The sequence below is a fragment of the Gossypium hirsutum genome, chromosome A12, assembly GCF_007990345.1.
Source record: "Gossypium hirsutum isolate 1008001.06 chromosome A12, Gossypium_hirsutum_v2.1, whole genome shotgun sequence".
Taxonomy (NCBI): domain Eukaryota; kingdom Viridiplantae; phylum Streptophyta; class Magnoliopsida; order Malvales; family Malvaceae; genus Gossypium; species Gossypium hirsutum.
Window position 1 is genome coordinate 104,614,735 of NC_053435.1, and position 14,872 is coordinate 104,629,606.

Consider the following 14,872-nt stretch of genomic DNA (forward strand, 5'->3'; position numbering starts at 1 on the left):
ACATGGCAGTTCAATTTGACATCCCCTAGTATTTCGCCACGTGTGATCAACTCTGCTGGAGGTTCGTAAGAGAAATGGCACTAACACGTGGCATGTTTAGAGGCCATGTAAATTTTTAGAATGAAACTCCATTTAATTTTGAGGCCTGAACTCAATGGAGCAAGAGCAACCCAACCCAGATTCAGGGGCTGCCATGGATGCTAACAAATAAGCCTGAAAGACTTTTTAGCAGGGTCTCAAATTCAATTTGGGATCTGCTTCCATAATTTTTTATTTTTTATTTTACATAAAAAGTATAATTAGATGTTATCAATAGATCAAAACAAAACGAATGTTAACTGAAGGTTTAAATATAAGTTTTTTTAGTTGGTTGAATCATATCAAGAGACGTTTTTATTTTTTTATTCAAAATTTAGAAAAAAATTATAAATAATTTTAAACATTGTATGATTTTTTTTTATTTTTTCTTAAAATTTTATAGACAATAAATGTACCAAAAGTAATTAATATCAATCATAAAATATTAATAAATTTCATTTAAACATATTTTTTATCATTTGTAATATATATATATTTAGTAATTTTCTATCCTCAATTTATATCTAATAAGCATATAATCATTTATTACAATTAAATTAACAATTTTTTTTTATAAAAAATTATCATTTTTTATTAAAGCAAATAACAAATGATTGTGCTAGATTTTAAATCAAATAATGGTTATGGTCTCTCTATTATAATTAAATTTAGAGTTTAGTATTTATTCTTTAATTTGATATAATTTAGTTTCTCTGCATGATGTCATTAATTATTCTGGTAAAAAATTTGAGTTCAATTTTTTTTTTAAAAATATCCATTCCAACTTTATGCGCGTGCACACACATACCGTGTTAAAAAAATATTTTTAAGAGAAATTCATGTTATCATTTTAACCGATATAGGTAAAGATTCTAACTATTTGGATTAACTAATGTCATTGCAAAAGTAGATAACTAAATTATGTCAAATTAAAATATAATTACTAAATCCCAAATGTAAACATAGCAGAGTGATCAAAATTGCAATCTTACCATCATATTATAATGACTAAAAAAACAAGTTGAGCCATTAGTTAGTATTATCATCCTTAATATTTTGGTAGCCCATGTGAATTTAAAAAAAAAACTTATATGTTAAATTAATTTTTATTAAAATAATATTTAAAAAAATCAACTCAACTTTTAATTAAAATAAATAAAGATGTTAATTATTTGAACTAACTAAAATTTGAGAATCAAATTATGTCAAATTAAAATATAAAAATTAAATATCAAATGTTATTATAATAAAATGATCAAAACTGATATTTTACTTATAATGGCAAAAATAAAATCATTTAAGCTCAGTTGAGTTTTTTAAAATATTTTTGTTTTTATTTTTTATTAAAAAAATATTTATATCTTTTAAAAATAAAAAAAAGGCAAATAAAATAAATATATGTCAAATATGAAAACAAGTTCTGTGCTTATATTACTAAATATGAGAAATAAAATAAAAAGTTTAAATGGATTTGAATAAGGATAATAGATTTTATATGTTTTTAAAAGAATGAATTTTTTGTATTTATATAAGTTTCATCTACAAATAGTGTTTAACAAAAACAAGGAAAATAATTTTATATTTTAATTTTCATATAAAAAACATTTTTAAAATTTTGAAGCAAAAAGTTTTATTTAGTGTTTTTCTTTTAGAAAAACCAAAAACAAAAAAGGTGTTACAAAAGATTTGAGACAAACATTTCAAGCAATGGAAAACTATAGGAATCTGATTTCAAAAGCAAAGCAATGGTGAAAGTCTGAACACAACCCCCCTGCCCTTAGTCCCATTACAGTTTTTCCAATGATGAAAGGACAACAAATAATCAAATTTGATTCCCTTTTCCCGTCTCATTTCCAATGACAAATGACATAATAAATTTGGACCAACACCTTGAATTTGCTTGCAAGGTGGAGAACTGGGGAGACCCTTGGAGCCATAGGAAGAACTTCAATAGAACAAGGTCAAGCACCGCAATTCGGATAAATCCCCTCAACGTTCAGTGAGCATTCCACTATTAGGTTTCTGCACCAGCTTCTTCAGATTTTTCTTCTGTTTCTTCTGCTTCTGCTTCTGTTTCTGCTTCTGCTTCTGGTTTCGCATCATCTTCCGATTCGACTGCATCTTCGGGCTTTTGCTCCGGTGAAGATCCTGCCAAGTTTTTCTTCATGCAGGCTTGCTTGGCAAGGTGACTGTAGCATCCCTTCTCCATGAACAGCTGAGCAAAGTGATGTTTGCAGTAAAGGATACCATCCATTGCAGCATATGTTGATGGTGTAAGCAAGCAACCCCCTGGTGAACACCTGAAGCAGGATTTGTGGTAGTTTTCTCCCTCCACTGTCACCTGTTATTGTTTTAACACAAATATTCTTCACTTGTTTTCATCTTCAATACACAATCTATAATATTGTAGTTATCATCCTTGTACATGAAAATTTTGTTCAAGGTGGCAGATCAAGAATCTAAAAGCAAACCTTCTCTAAGGGGTACGCGGTTTTGTTACAGACTCCGCATTTATCTTGTGTGCCTGAGAAGAAGGCTGCAAGTCTGTTCGGAGTCTTTGTCTGCAAGTAAAATAAAATGAACATCAGTCTTGACATGGCAAATGACAAAAGTTTTTTAGGCAATGGTGGGAGACAATTCGAGTACCTGCCCATTTGGCCTGTCGGATTTTTTGGCTGAAAAAACAAACAAACAAGAATAATAATTGTTAGTCAAGATCAAGAGAGAAATAGTTTATAAGGAAAAGGAGCTATCTCACATTGGAAATTCTTGGTATAAGTGCCAGTTTCTTTGAAGAGCTGTTCAAAGTGAGGCTTGCAATAGAGCACTCCTTCCATTGAACAATAGTTGCTCATCTGTAAGAACAAAAAGTTCATCACTGACATATTCAGCAATCCTATGACAATGTAAAAACTACTACAAAACATACCACGAGTAAGCCATTGCAATGGGTGCATTTGAAGCAGGTCTTATGATAAGGAATCCCATCAGCAGTTAATAAATCAATGAAATGAACAGTCTTATCACAAATCGTGCATTTATCTGTCGTCCCACTAAATGCCATCTTCCTTTTAGAAAAGAAAGGATGAGAAGATTCAAGGGAAGACAAACACCGAGTTCCAGTCGCTATCTCAGAAGAAAGGTGAGATAGGGAAGGAACTCAGAAAGAATTGTCTACTGTTTTCCTCCTTAAAAATGGTGGAGGATATAATAATATACATGACCCAACGCTTATTAAGGATACGCAATCAATGGTCCTTCCCTAACTCCTTTGGCAATATATAGACTTCTATTGCTCTAAGAATAGGCCCACGTTTCATGTTGAGTGACAGAGATGCAACCATTTCCTGACCAAGTTTTTCATTGATGGATCCAGATATTAATTTTAAGTTCACAACGTTATCTAACATAATCCACTCCTTTGTACGTGCCAGCATGATATAATATATGTATATGTATACATGACTTGTCACGTTTGCTGATATTGATTCAGTTGCAATTGTGACAAGTAATTGGTGAGGAACATCAAACAGAACTAATATAAATAAATTGGTTAGACAATTCAGTTTTTATTTATATTTGTGAGTTTATTTAGAACGTTAGTCCAATTCAACCAATTCATAATGTTTCGTGGGTCCATCAATTTTTTCCTTACTCCAAGACTAATGTACCAGTTAGTTCTCAATCCAACCTTGAGCTAATTCACTATCTTATAAACTCATACAAGAGAAAATTTAAGTCGTACAACTCCTCATGTAGCAACTTCATATTCATACTAAAATCTACATCACTCTCTACTAAGTTATACCCTTAACTATAAAATCAGGTGACTCATTTAAAAAAAATGTGCTCTCAAATAGTTTCTTACTAAACAAAAATATGAGAGCTCACCCTTGCATGAACTACATAAGTCAAGCCTGTCATATCTAAGAGTTTTCCCACGGATTTTTGAGTTTTTTATTTTTTTTCAATAGATCAACATCAAAGATTGCCAACACGAAATCAAGCATGTTATGGTTATCAAACTAGAGCTATAGCTCAAGTTGGAACTGCCTTTATAACAGGATCATAACTCTAACACTGAAGTGTATGGCGATGTGATATTCAAATAGGAATTAATGTATTTCACAATATATATTTGTATATATACACACATAGATAATGATTAAAAACCAATATTAGAATGTCTTTGACAATTACAAACCAACAAGAGGAAAAGTAATAAGAAAACATAGGCAAAGAATCAAACTAAATTCGAGGAAGAAAAATGTGTCCTATATATGAAACATTAGTTGAGGATGTTAACTACCGAAACAGCCAAGAAATTTCTTTGGTGTATATCCAGTTGAACGAAACTTGGCTGCTGTTTCCTCTATCTTAAGAAAATCTTCACCTTTCTTGGCTTCGATCATCGCTCTTCTTTCTTCAGCTTGTTTATGGAGTTGAGCCACTTTGTTTTTCATTTTCTCTGCATATTCTTCCTTCTTCTTTTCCAGTTTTTCCTATCAAATAACAAAGCCCTTTGGTTAAATAAAAGTACCAACAATCTATAGAACTTGTAATCCAAGCTTGTTTGTGCATTGGGGTTAACAATGTGGGTAATGTTTTTTTTTACCTCAATGCTCTTTAGCTGCGCTTCTACAGCAGATTTCTTGGTATTCTCCCATGATCCAATAGCAGATATCTTCTTATATGCCCTGATTTAGCATCAAGTATGGCATTTTATCAGATGATTTAAGTAACCTTTTGATTTAGTCCCTTTGCCTACTTTTTTAAACCTGAAAAACAAGGATTTGAACAAAGTTTTAGAGATGGGTATGGCTGGCTCTTACTTGTTGTCTATTTTTGCCTTCTCATTTTCCTCCCATGCTTTAACTAAAGCTAGTCTTTTTTCTGTCTCAACTTGAGCAAGCACGGAATCTGAAAAATAATTGATATGATAAAAGTCAATTATTTTTGCAAATAAATTGAAATTAAATCAACATACATATATACCTCTGTTGTTTGGACTTTTCTCTGTAACTGATGGTGGTGTTTCTGCTGCTGCAACTTCTGCCATTTTCAACCATGTAAAACATGTCAGATAATGTAAAATCATGGGATAGACTTTATGATTCGGAACTAAAAAATGGCTGAAAATTTTTCCCATCCCAAAACAGACTTATTAAGTTCAACAAACAAACATGATGGGTTGTGTTTCTGGAAATAAATCACATAAAAGTAATTACAAGTAATTTGGTAGGACATGCAATCCATAGCATGTTTATGACCAAATTCGTCTAGCAGATGCAGTATCTTGGCACAGAAAGCAGGGGAAACAACAGAGTAACACTTTGATTAAACAAAACTGGTTCCACATCTATCGACCCATTATTTTAACTAGGTTGAGGGCTTAATCCTCTTCTTTTTTTTCTTTTCAACACCGCATGCAATCAATATTATCTTCCAAAATATGTGCAAACAACATCTTCAGAAAAAAAAAACACACTCTTTTTTTTTTTAATGATTGCCATGACCAAATTAGAAGTTTGTGAGAAATAAGGAAGGGAAAAAATTCATACTTTGAGGAAGAGGGATGATCACACTCTTCTTCTCTGCACCTGCTTCATCTTCATTCTCCATCTCTTCTTCCTTAACAGGCTGTGGCTGTTGCTGCTGCTGCTGCATGTCCTCCTTGGGTTCAGAGGCTTCCATTTTATTGGCTTCCTCCTCTCCCATCACGTATTCCTTTAACTTAGCCACTGATACAATATCACTTTCCCTCTCAAATTTCTAAGGTAAAATTGTATACAGATTTTAACAAACACCCAAAAAAACAAAAACTAACAGAGAAACAACAGATAAAGCAGAAAGAAAGAGAGAAAGAAGGTGTTTGGAAGTGTCAGGTGGAAACTACAAAGGGTGGTTGTGGTAGGTACAAATAGAAAATTTAAAGAGAAAGGTGCTTAATTTTGCATCTTTTATTTTTTTATTATAAAGTTTATACATAAAATATGTATTATATGAAAGTAGCTTTCTTAAAATAAAGATATGGTTCTCACGACAGTTTAGGAAATAAAAGATATTCTGTATAGCTTTTTATGTCATCACTTGCGGAAACAAGAAGCAAGCAAAATATAAGTGAACAAACCTTGTCAAAACTGTATGTATGTTATCCCTATTTCGTTGCTTTCGGAAGTGAATTTTTCAATCTGGATTCTGAAAACAAACATCCTACATAAAATCTATCCCACCTGTTGTTTTCTAATTATTTAATAACATTTCATTCATGGTCTTTTCTCAATTATTTAATAATATTTCAATAATTTTTTCATACAATTAACATATAATTTTAATAATTTTTTTTAATCCTAAACCCTAAACTCAAAACTTCAAACCCTAAACTTAAATCAAAACCCCTTGAAGGGTTTCGGGTCAAGTTCGAGTTTGGATTCAAGTTCGGGATTTGTGCAATGATGGAGCCAAGAAAGCTGATAGCAGAGGTGTTTATGGGCTGAGTTAGGCCCAACAAAAATTTAAGACATGTTTGTTAGGCCTCGAACCTGGCCTAGATAAAAATATTAAAACTCGAGAGCAGCCCTTCCATGTTAATTTTTTTATATATTTTTTAAAATATATATAATACATTAAAAATACTAAAAATATTAAAATAAATATTTCCCAACAAATTAAAAATAAATTAAAAAATATGTATACTTAAGATATATGTAATTTAATAAGCAAATGCCTATAAAATAGTAACAAAATTAACAATATAACAAGAGTTATACAATATCCAAATAATAACAACATAATTGTGAAATGGTAATAAAAAAGTGAAAAAACAATAAAAAAATAGCAAGAAAAAAAAAACAGTAAAAAAAAGACAGTTTCTTTTTTGCATATTCGGATTAGGCTTGAGCAAAAAAAGTCTTACTCAAGGCTTGACCCGTTTTCTAAATGGGTTTTATTTTGTACTCAAACCTATTTTTTGGGTTTATATTTTCACTCAAACCTTCCCACTTTTGGACCGGGCCACCCATGGACAGGTCTAGCTGGCAGGGGCCTCGACTCCCTAAAGTGGAGCCTTTTATAATTTACAAAATTTTAAATTAGTAATGATAAAATTACACTTTGCCCCCTAAAATAATAAAAATTTGATTTAATCTTTTAAAAATAATAAATATATAAACTACTAAAATTGTGAAATTACATTTTTACTATCATAAAAATATACAATTTAATTCCACCCTCTCCCCAAAAAATATTCCAGACTCCGCGATTGGATTTAGCTTCAAAGTCAAAATTCAAAGTTCAAGGTAAAAAAATCACCAAAACTATGAGTTAATGGCATGAAAAAATTACAGAAATATTATTAAATAATTAAAAAATGACCATAAATAATGTGGTGAGAATAATTCATAAAATAATTTTTTAATTATTAACTTTTTTATTATTTAATTATAAACCCCGTCCTCCTAATTTAATAGGGCATAATTTATTTTTTTTTCATTTTCGTAAAGTGTAAATATCAAATTTTAATAAATTAAAACAAACGAATTAATTCCTCAAAACTGAAATTTACTATTAAACTTATTAATTAATGGTACGAAATTCTGAAAAATGTAAGGATCTTTAAAAGTTGTTATTAGTTCTTATGGTCCTTCACGATCACGATATGTGTAACAAATATACAGCTGCTGAAAATGGACGCTACATTGAATAATATGTTTATATAATTTTATTTATGCCAACTATCCAAACACAGTTTTGGGGACAAGTAGCGTTATTGCCTTAATTTTTCTGTATAAATAACTAGTGTCCACTATTTTACGTTTCTATTAAATAAAATGTCCGCTTTTCCCTACCACTATACTATCATATAATAAATTTAAAAATGAGGTAATTTGGATGTTTAATATAAATTTATTTGTTATATAATATATGAAACCAAATTTACAGCTATTTAAATATGATTTATTCGACTTTACAATTTCCAACGCATTATAATTATATAACACAAATTCAATATGAAAAATAATCAAAATATGAAATGATACAAAAATCATATAAATAATTATATTTTTTAAAATTGATAAAAGATTTTTTTATGTATATATGACTTTGACTATTGACAAAAAGAATTAACACAAAATTACGTGTCACAAAAAAAAATTGTAGGTTCAATTTTGTAATGTTATTTTCCATATTATAAATATATTGTTACATGTTTAGAAAAATTAATTTTTCGTCCAAAAAAAAACCATTCTCGTTTCTCTTTTAAGAGAAACCTTTTCCAACATTATTGATTAAGACATCAAAAATGTATAATAAAACTTAAAGTCCAGTATTCATTATGAGGTTGTGGGATCCAAATGTGACCATGCTCCAACACATAGGAGCAAATGTACAACAATGGCTTATGCTGCCTGAATCTCTCTTCTCCCCTTTTGTGGCTTCTGTTAAGTAAATTTCCTTGAACCTTCATCAACAAAAACAGACTTAACTTTGCACTGTAAAGGTGTTTGTGTCAAAAATTTCATTAACAAATTTAGCAAAATGTTATATGTTTTTTTTAATGAAACATGTTACAAAAGAAATTATTTAGAGATACATCTTAAGTTCTCATGGGAACATTTCAAAAAGTTGAGTACTATCATTATTATTAATAGATATTTTAGCTCGACTATCTACCTCTTTATTATGATATCTGGAAACATATTGAATCAATCATTATAACAATTTAGTTAATTGTGAATTAATTCTTTTAACTAAAGTGGAGTTCGACACCTTAATAGCACTCTTTATAAAATATGTATGGCTGTTTAAAAAGATAAATATTCTGTTAAATCCTTTTTCTATAACAATCACCAAGCCTTTAAATATGTCCTATATTTCAACATTTAAAATTGAACAAATGTCCACCAATTGGTTAAACCCAAAATACAACAATTATATCTTTGATAAAGAATCTCCCAATCAAGCTGGTTAAACCCTATTTAAATTATTAATTGATGAACATTTCATGGAGGTAGATTTGCTTCTTTATATAAATCTTTTGACAGCCGACTTGCCAAACTTCTTGTCTGTCTCCATTTGTACAGGTCTCCATGTTTGGTCTAATAGATTAATTGTGGCAAAAAATAATCCAAGTTCGCCTAAAATCTTTTAATTTCATTAAAACGTAGCTTCAAATTTTATGGTGTGATAGAGAGTTTGAACAGTATTACCTGTGAGTTGTGACATTATTATCAATGCCCCTACTTCACTGCAAATTAGAAGTAGATGGACCTTGATATCACTAGCAATTGGGGAAATAGTTATGGCAATAATAATATTATATTACTAATTATTTCCTATTTTCTTTAATTCACTTACCATTGAAATACGTCTCAAAAATTTTCACTCCTTTTTTATTTCCCTTCTCCTTGTTAACTTAAATATTGGAACACCTTTTGTCTTTTTAGACTCTCACAAAACTACTAACCTCTGTTATATATGTAATTATTCGAGTTTAACATGTTTTATTTATTTATTTTAAAAATTAAATACAACTTATAAATGCAGAATTTATATAATTTTTTTGATAAATTAGTAAGTATAGGTACTGAATATAATTTAGGTTGTTTGATAAAAATAAATATTGATTTTTAAAATATTATTTACTTTTTAATTTTAATCTTATTTATATAATATTGTATATTTTTTGAGTAATTTTGGATGAAAGATAAATATGTTAATTTTATTTTTTTTTAAATTTTTTTAATTTTTTAATAAAATAAAATCAACATAATATTTTTTAAGTTAAGTGATAAGTAGTTATCTATCCATTTATCTTATTCAACACTTTTTTGTTAAAAAATTTTATATTAAGTAAAAAAAATAAAATGACTACCAAACACATTTAAAATATTAAATGTTGAAAATTTTCACTTTCAATGAAATGAAAATTTTGAAAACACATCCTTAATAATTACAATAACAAAGCCAAAAAAAATTTGGGCTAAAATTATATTATAAATTTTTAAAAGGTTAGAATATAATTTTATTTTTGTATTAATTTAAATAAATTTACAAAATGATGAAAATGAAGAATATATTAAATTAAAATTTTATAATTTTTAGAAAAACCAAACACCAAATTTACAACTTCTCACCAAGGTTTCGAACTTATAAAAAATTAATTTATAAAAATTAAATATGATTTTAATTAAAATAGTAAAATTGAAATAAAAGAAATCGTCGGATTTAAATTGTGTATATATAAATTTTAAAATTTATAAAAATAAAAAATATAAATATTTTTAAAATAATATACAATTAAATTTTTTTTAAACAATTTTATTATAAATTCTGATTATATTTGTTCTATTTGACATAATGTTAAGAACTACCTATAGACCCTCTTCAACTGATAAATAAAAAAATAATATAGTTCAGCGTACTCAAACTCGCGCCTTCCTGTAATGATAATAATATTCATATCAATTGAATTAAAATACAATCGACTAAAATATTATTATTACGGTTGTTTTTGGGATAAGTGTAGGACTTTATGGTTTTGGATGATTGTAAATGTTATTATTATCTACTAAAACAGCTGTTATTATTTTATTAATTATCCTAAAGAAATCAAAGAAACCGACCACGGAATGCATCTGACTTATAGATTTGATACAAATGTAGTAGGATCATATCTCACATAACTAAATAATTGTGGTTAAAATAAAATAAATATTAAAAAACATATTCGTCAAATATAATATTAGTGGAAACAAGAAAAATTAATAGATAAAACAAGCAGGGCCTAGGCACACCGCCATTTCGCACCTTTATCTCTCATTGGTCAAACCGAATCTCAATCAAACAATTAAATAAAACATAAATTAAGATATATGGGATTAAATCCACACGTCCAAAGATTTTAACAGTTGCTTCTTACCGTTAAAACAGAATCGGCAAATGTATTTGAACAACTACGAAAATTCATGAACGTGCATCGTGTGTGAAGAAAACAATGCATTTATATAGTGTACGCGAAAATCAGATACTTTTCGAGGAAGATAAAAATTAAATTGTAATTTTTATAATAGTAAAAATATAATTTTTTTATTTTAATAGTTTATATTTTTATACATTTAATGAATTAAATTAAATTTTTATTATTTTTATGGGGTAAAGTATAATTTTATTTTTATTAGTTTAAAATTTTAAAAATTGTAAAGAGTTTAAATTAAAATTTTCCATTTTAGGAGGAGCCGAGACTCCTGCTAACCCCCTAGCTATGTCCTTGGGTGAAAAGGAAAAAAAAATTATGTTATGATGAAATTTAAATTACAATTTTTTGGAAGGTTAAAATATAATTTTTAGCATATTTTTAATAAAGTATAATTTGTGTATTTTAGATTTGTTTAAAAGTCGGGTTTTTAGTCTGAGCTTGAAGGCTAGCTCAATATTTAAGATAGTTTAAGTAAAAATATTGATTTGATATTTGAGTTTGGGCAAAAAAAAAATAAATCCATTTAGAACATGAACTACACTTATATTTCAATATTCAAGACTCGAATCTAATTCACTTAAAAAATAATTAAAATCTTCCTCTTTCTTCAAGATAATATATATAAGGGTAAAAACTACTTACTCTTCACATTTAGTGTAAAATACACTTCACACTATGATTGGAGTGTATATGCCCTTAGATTCGCAAGCAAGACCTGTTTGTGCGAGGTTAGAAGAGGAAACGCTGCATCATAATTCACAAGCAAGTGGTAGTGTATATGCCCTAAGATTCTATAAAGGCAAATCGCTCAAACCTTATCAAGTGCTTGACATTCACTTTCTTTTGGTAGATGATTGTACGTTACGTGTGACTTAGTTACAGTTGATTGAACTAGGCATTTTCGCTCTATGAATTCTGCGTCCAGCTCGAATTTTCTACAGGGTCGAGGGATAAAACCTCAGTCATCCCGAGGGTAAGACTGATTCATTAAGGCGTTTGTCAACTTTAAACAGATGACACATTGAAGACTTCTCTGAAAAGTGTCGACCTCCCTCAACAAAGTTAAATTCTATTATTAGTTCCTGCACTATGTGTAAGTTATGAAATTTTAATCTCTATATTTTAATTTGGTCATTTTTAGTCCCTATACTTTTTAAAATTTGAAATTTTAGTCCTTACCAAAAGCTAATTGTTAATTCATTAAGTTTTGTTATTTTTAAAATCATATGCGACAAATATATTATCACATGTATAATATCATGTTAGCTTTTTATTTCCACACATTGCTTATAAAAAAAGCCAATAAATGGATTAAACATATGACATTTATGTCAAGACTAAAATTCAAATTTCAAAAAGTATAGGGACTAAAAATAATCAAATTAGAAAACATGAATTAAATTTACAACTTTACACATAATATAGAATTAATAATAAAATTTAACCAAATAAATTTAACTGTTGTTATCATTTGGATTAGGATTAAAATTTTAAAATTCAATAAGTACATGAATTAAATTTGACCAAATTAAAATATAAAGAGTAAATCTATTACTAAATAATGGATTAATAACAAAATTTGAGCATGGAAGCCTGCATTCATGTAAAACAATCACTCCCTGGAGAACCACTTATCTCTTTAAAACAAACAGAAACTGAAACAGGGAAATACAAACGGGGGGGGGGGGGGAGGGGAGTTGAAAAAGTTTGTGACAAAAGCCAATATAGGCTCCATCAAAATTTCAGTTCACTTAATAATTGTCCAAACGCATGCCATTGTCACTTGCTCTTTCTTTTCAAGCGTTAACTACTGTAAAAAATATGGCCTTCAATCACAGGGATTAAGAGAAATGATAAAAATTTTTCTTATCTTAACTAGTGGTTGAGAATTTAATCTTTATCTTAAGTGTGGAATAACTTTAAAACTCGTTATCAACGTTTATTCTCTTAATAAACTTACATAAAATAAAAAAAAATTTAATCATTGAACTCACTCTAATAAATTTATTAAAAAATTAAAATGAAAAAAAAAACATATGTTGGTGGACTGGATTCCCTTCTCCCATAAATATAGTATTCAAAAAAAATCACTGCACTTTGAATTCACCAAAGTTTCTTCAAACCATAATTTTAGGCAATCCATACGATTTCGGGTATATTAGTTATAAAATGATATGTTTATTATTCCAGATGAGTATGTAATAGGAAGAAGAACCGGAAAAAAAAAAAGAAAGCAACCGGCATTGGTGGGAACATGACTCCATATATGGTGGCGGAGGAAATCAAGAAAACGGAAAAAGCGGTAAGAAAGTTATGGCTGCCACCGGCCCGCCGCCATTTCGACAAGACAACAATGAGTTGTTGGTCGCTGATGGGATTAGAGAAACCGTAGTTCGCAGTTGCTTGTCAGCCTAATTTGATGTCCAATTTTGAGGTAAAAGTAAAACGTATGGTTAAGTTGTTTGTAACGTGTTTTAATTAGAATTAATGACCTTTTTTCTTTCTTTCTTTTTCGATGTAATATTTCATAGCAATATTAAATCTTATATTAATAGAATACAAGTGGAGAATCAGTTTTCTTTTCATTGATATGAGTTGGGCCTATTGGTTGAATTTGTAATTTATAGGGATTTGGGTTGAATAAAAGAGTCAAATGGGCTCAATAGTGATATCACCGCTGAACAAAGTCCAATTTAAATGGATCGACTTTTAAGAGGATTCACCTTTTTAGAAATTTCAAATAGGTGTAGTAATGGAGTCCTAAACACAATCCAGATGTAAATGTACATACTAATAAGTGTATATGTATTAAAAAAAATTTATGATCAAAGAACAAGGTGGAGAGATATGGCTGTTCACACAGTGATGAGGTGTTCAAAGATACTAGATGAAAAGATAGAGAAGTATATAACATGAAGGAAAAAAAGACAACAATTTCCATCAAGGCTAAGGAGGCGTATATAGTTAAGAATTGTCACTCCTTAGCATTACACTTAGCACATGTTCACATTGGTCTCGTCATGGTTGGTCTCTTAAGGAACATGATAGCGCTTCTAGATAGGTCAAGATGTGATTGAAGTGAAGCTGGTGAGACCTCACATGGGCTTTATGTATACTTTATATAAAAGAGTTACTCAACACCTGTTTATAACAAGATAAATCGTAAATGTACCATGTGTTCAACAATGCATATGTCTTCAAAGATCACAATAATTATTAAGTATTTATCAAAATTATCCAGCTTATTTTTTTAAAAATAAAAATAATTCTTATTTTGAGAACATATATACATAAAATGTATGAAACGAAATTAAATGAGGATACAAATGGAGCAAAACAAGCCCTATGGAAATATTGTATTAAAAAGATGTATGGGACCGGTTAAGCTCTAGAGAAATATCGACCACCTTCACGTGAGTGAGCACCCTTCTACAACTATGGTCTCTCATGTGTGCACTTATTAGGCTCATTATGATTTCACCCCTTTTCTAACTTGTTACTCATTTATTATTATTATTTTCTTCATCTTTTTTAGTTTTCGTCTCCAATTTTATCACGCTTTCTGCTTTTAATTTCGCTATGCTCTCATATGCTAAAGAAGAAGAAAAAAAAAGCAAAAGCGAAAATCTCCTACGAGAAAGAAAAAAAGATAAAGTGTATTCACGTGAATAAAAAGACGAGAAAAAAAAAACTATGAGAAATATTTTATAGTAAAACTATAGATTGATGGGATTTTAGAAATATGTATCCCACAACTATTAACCCAAGATTTCAATAATGTGTAGTAGACTACTTATTTTAATCTAATTGAAATGT

At 28.9% G+C, this 14,872-nt stretch overlaps 2 protein-coding genes across 2 annotated transcripts; both read right to left on the reverse strand.

Moving 5' to 3' along the window:
- Positions 1 to 1,975: 1,975 nt before the first annotated feature.
- Positions 1,976 to 3,203, reverse strand: LOC107947011 (LIM domain-containing protein WLIM2b-like). The gene is given in 5 exon segments (NM_001327526.1): positions 1,976 to 2,419; positions 2,550 to 2,639; positions 2,725 to 2,753; positions 2,837 to 2,933; positions 3,008 to 3,203. Coding segments are annotated over 5 exon segments (678 nt in total). The 5' UTR covers positions 3,143 to 3,203; the 3' UTR covers positions 1,976 to 2,092.
- A 976-nt stretch (positions 3,204 to 4,179) lies between these two features.
- LOC121211145 (remorin 1.4) lies at positions 4,180 to 6,206 on the reverse strand. The gene is made up of 5 exons (XM_041083533.1): positions 5,640 to 6,206; positions 5,074 to 5,130; positions 4,911 to 4,998; positions 4,694 to 4,775; positions 4,180 to 4,580 (listed from the first exon to the last, which is right to left on the reverse strand). The coding sequence occupies exons 1-5, from the start codon at positions 5,794 to 5,796 to the stop codon at positions 4,380 to 4,382; spliced, it is 585 nt and encodes a 194-aa protein (XP_040939467.1). The 5' UTR covers positions 5,797 to 6,206; the 3' UTR covers positions 4,180 to 4,379.
- Between the last annotated feature and the right edge of the window lie 8,666 nt (positions 6,207 to 14,872).

Bases quoted from the DNA above. Each gene is read 5' to 3' on its own strand.
- LOC121211145 (XM_041083533.1), bottom strand. From the start codon at position 5,796: ATGGGAGAGGAGGAAGCCAATAAAATGGAAGCCTCTGAACCCAAGGAG. The intron at 4,999-5,073 runs GTATATATGTAT...ATTATTTTTCAG, and splicing joins GAAAAGTCCAAACAACAGAG to ATTCCGTGCTTGCTCAAGTT. The intron at 4,776-4,910 runs GTAAGAGCCAGC...ATGCTAAATCAG, and splicing joins AAGGCAAAAATAGACAACAA to GGCATATAAGAAGATATCTG.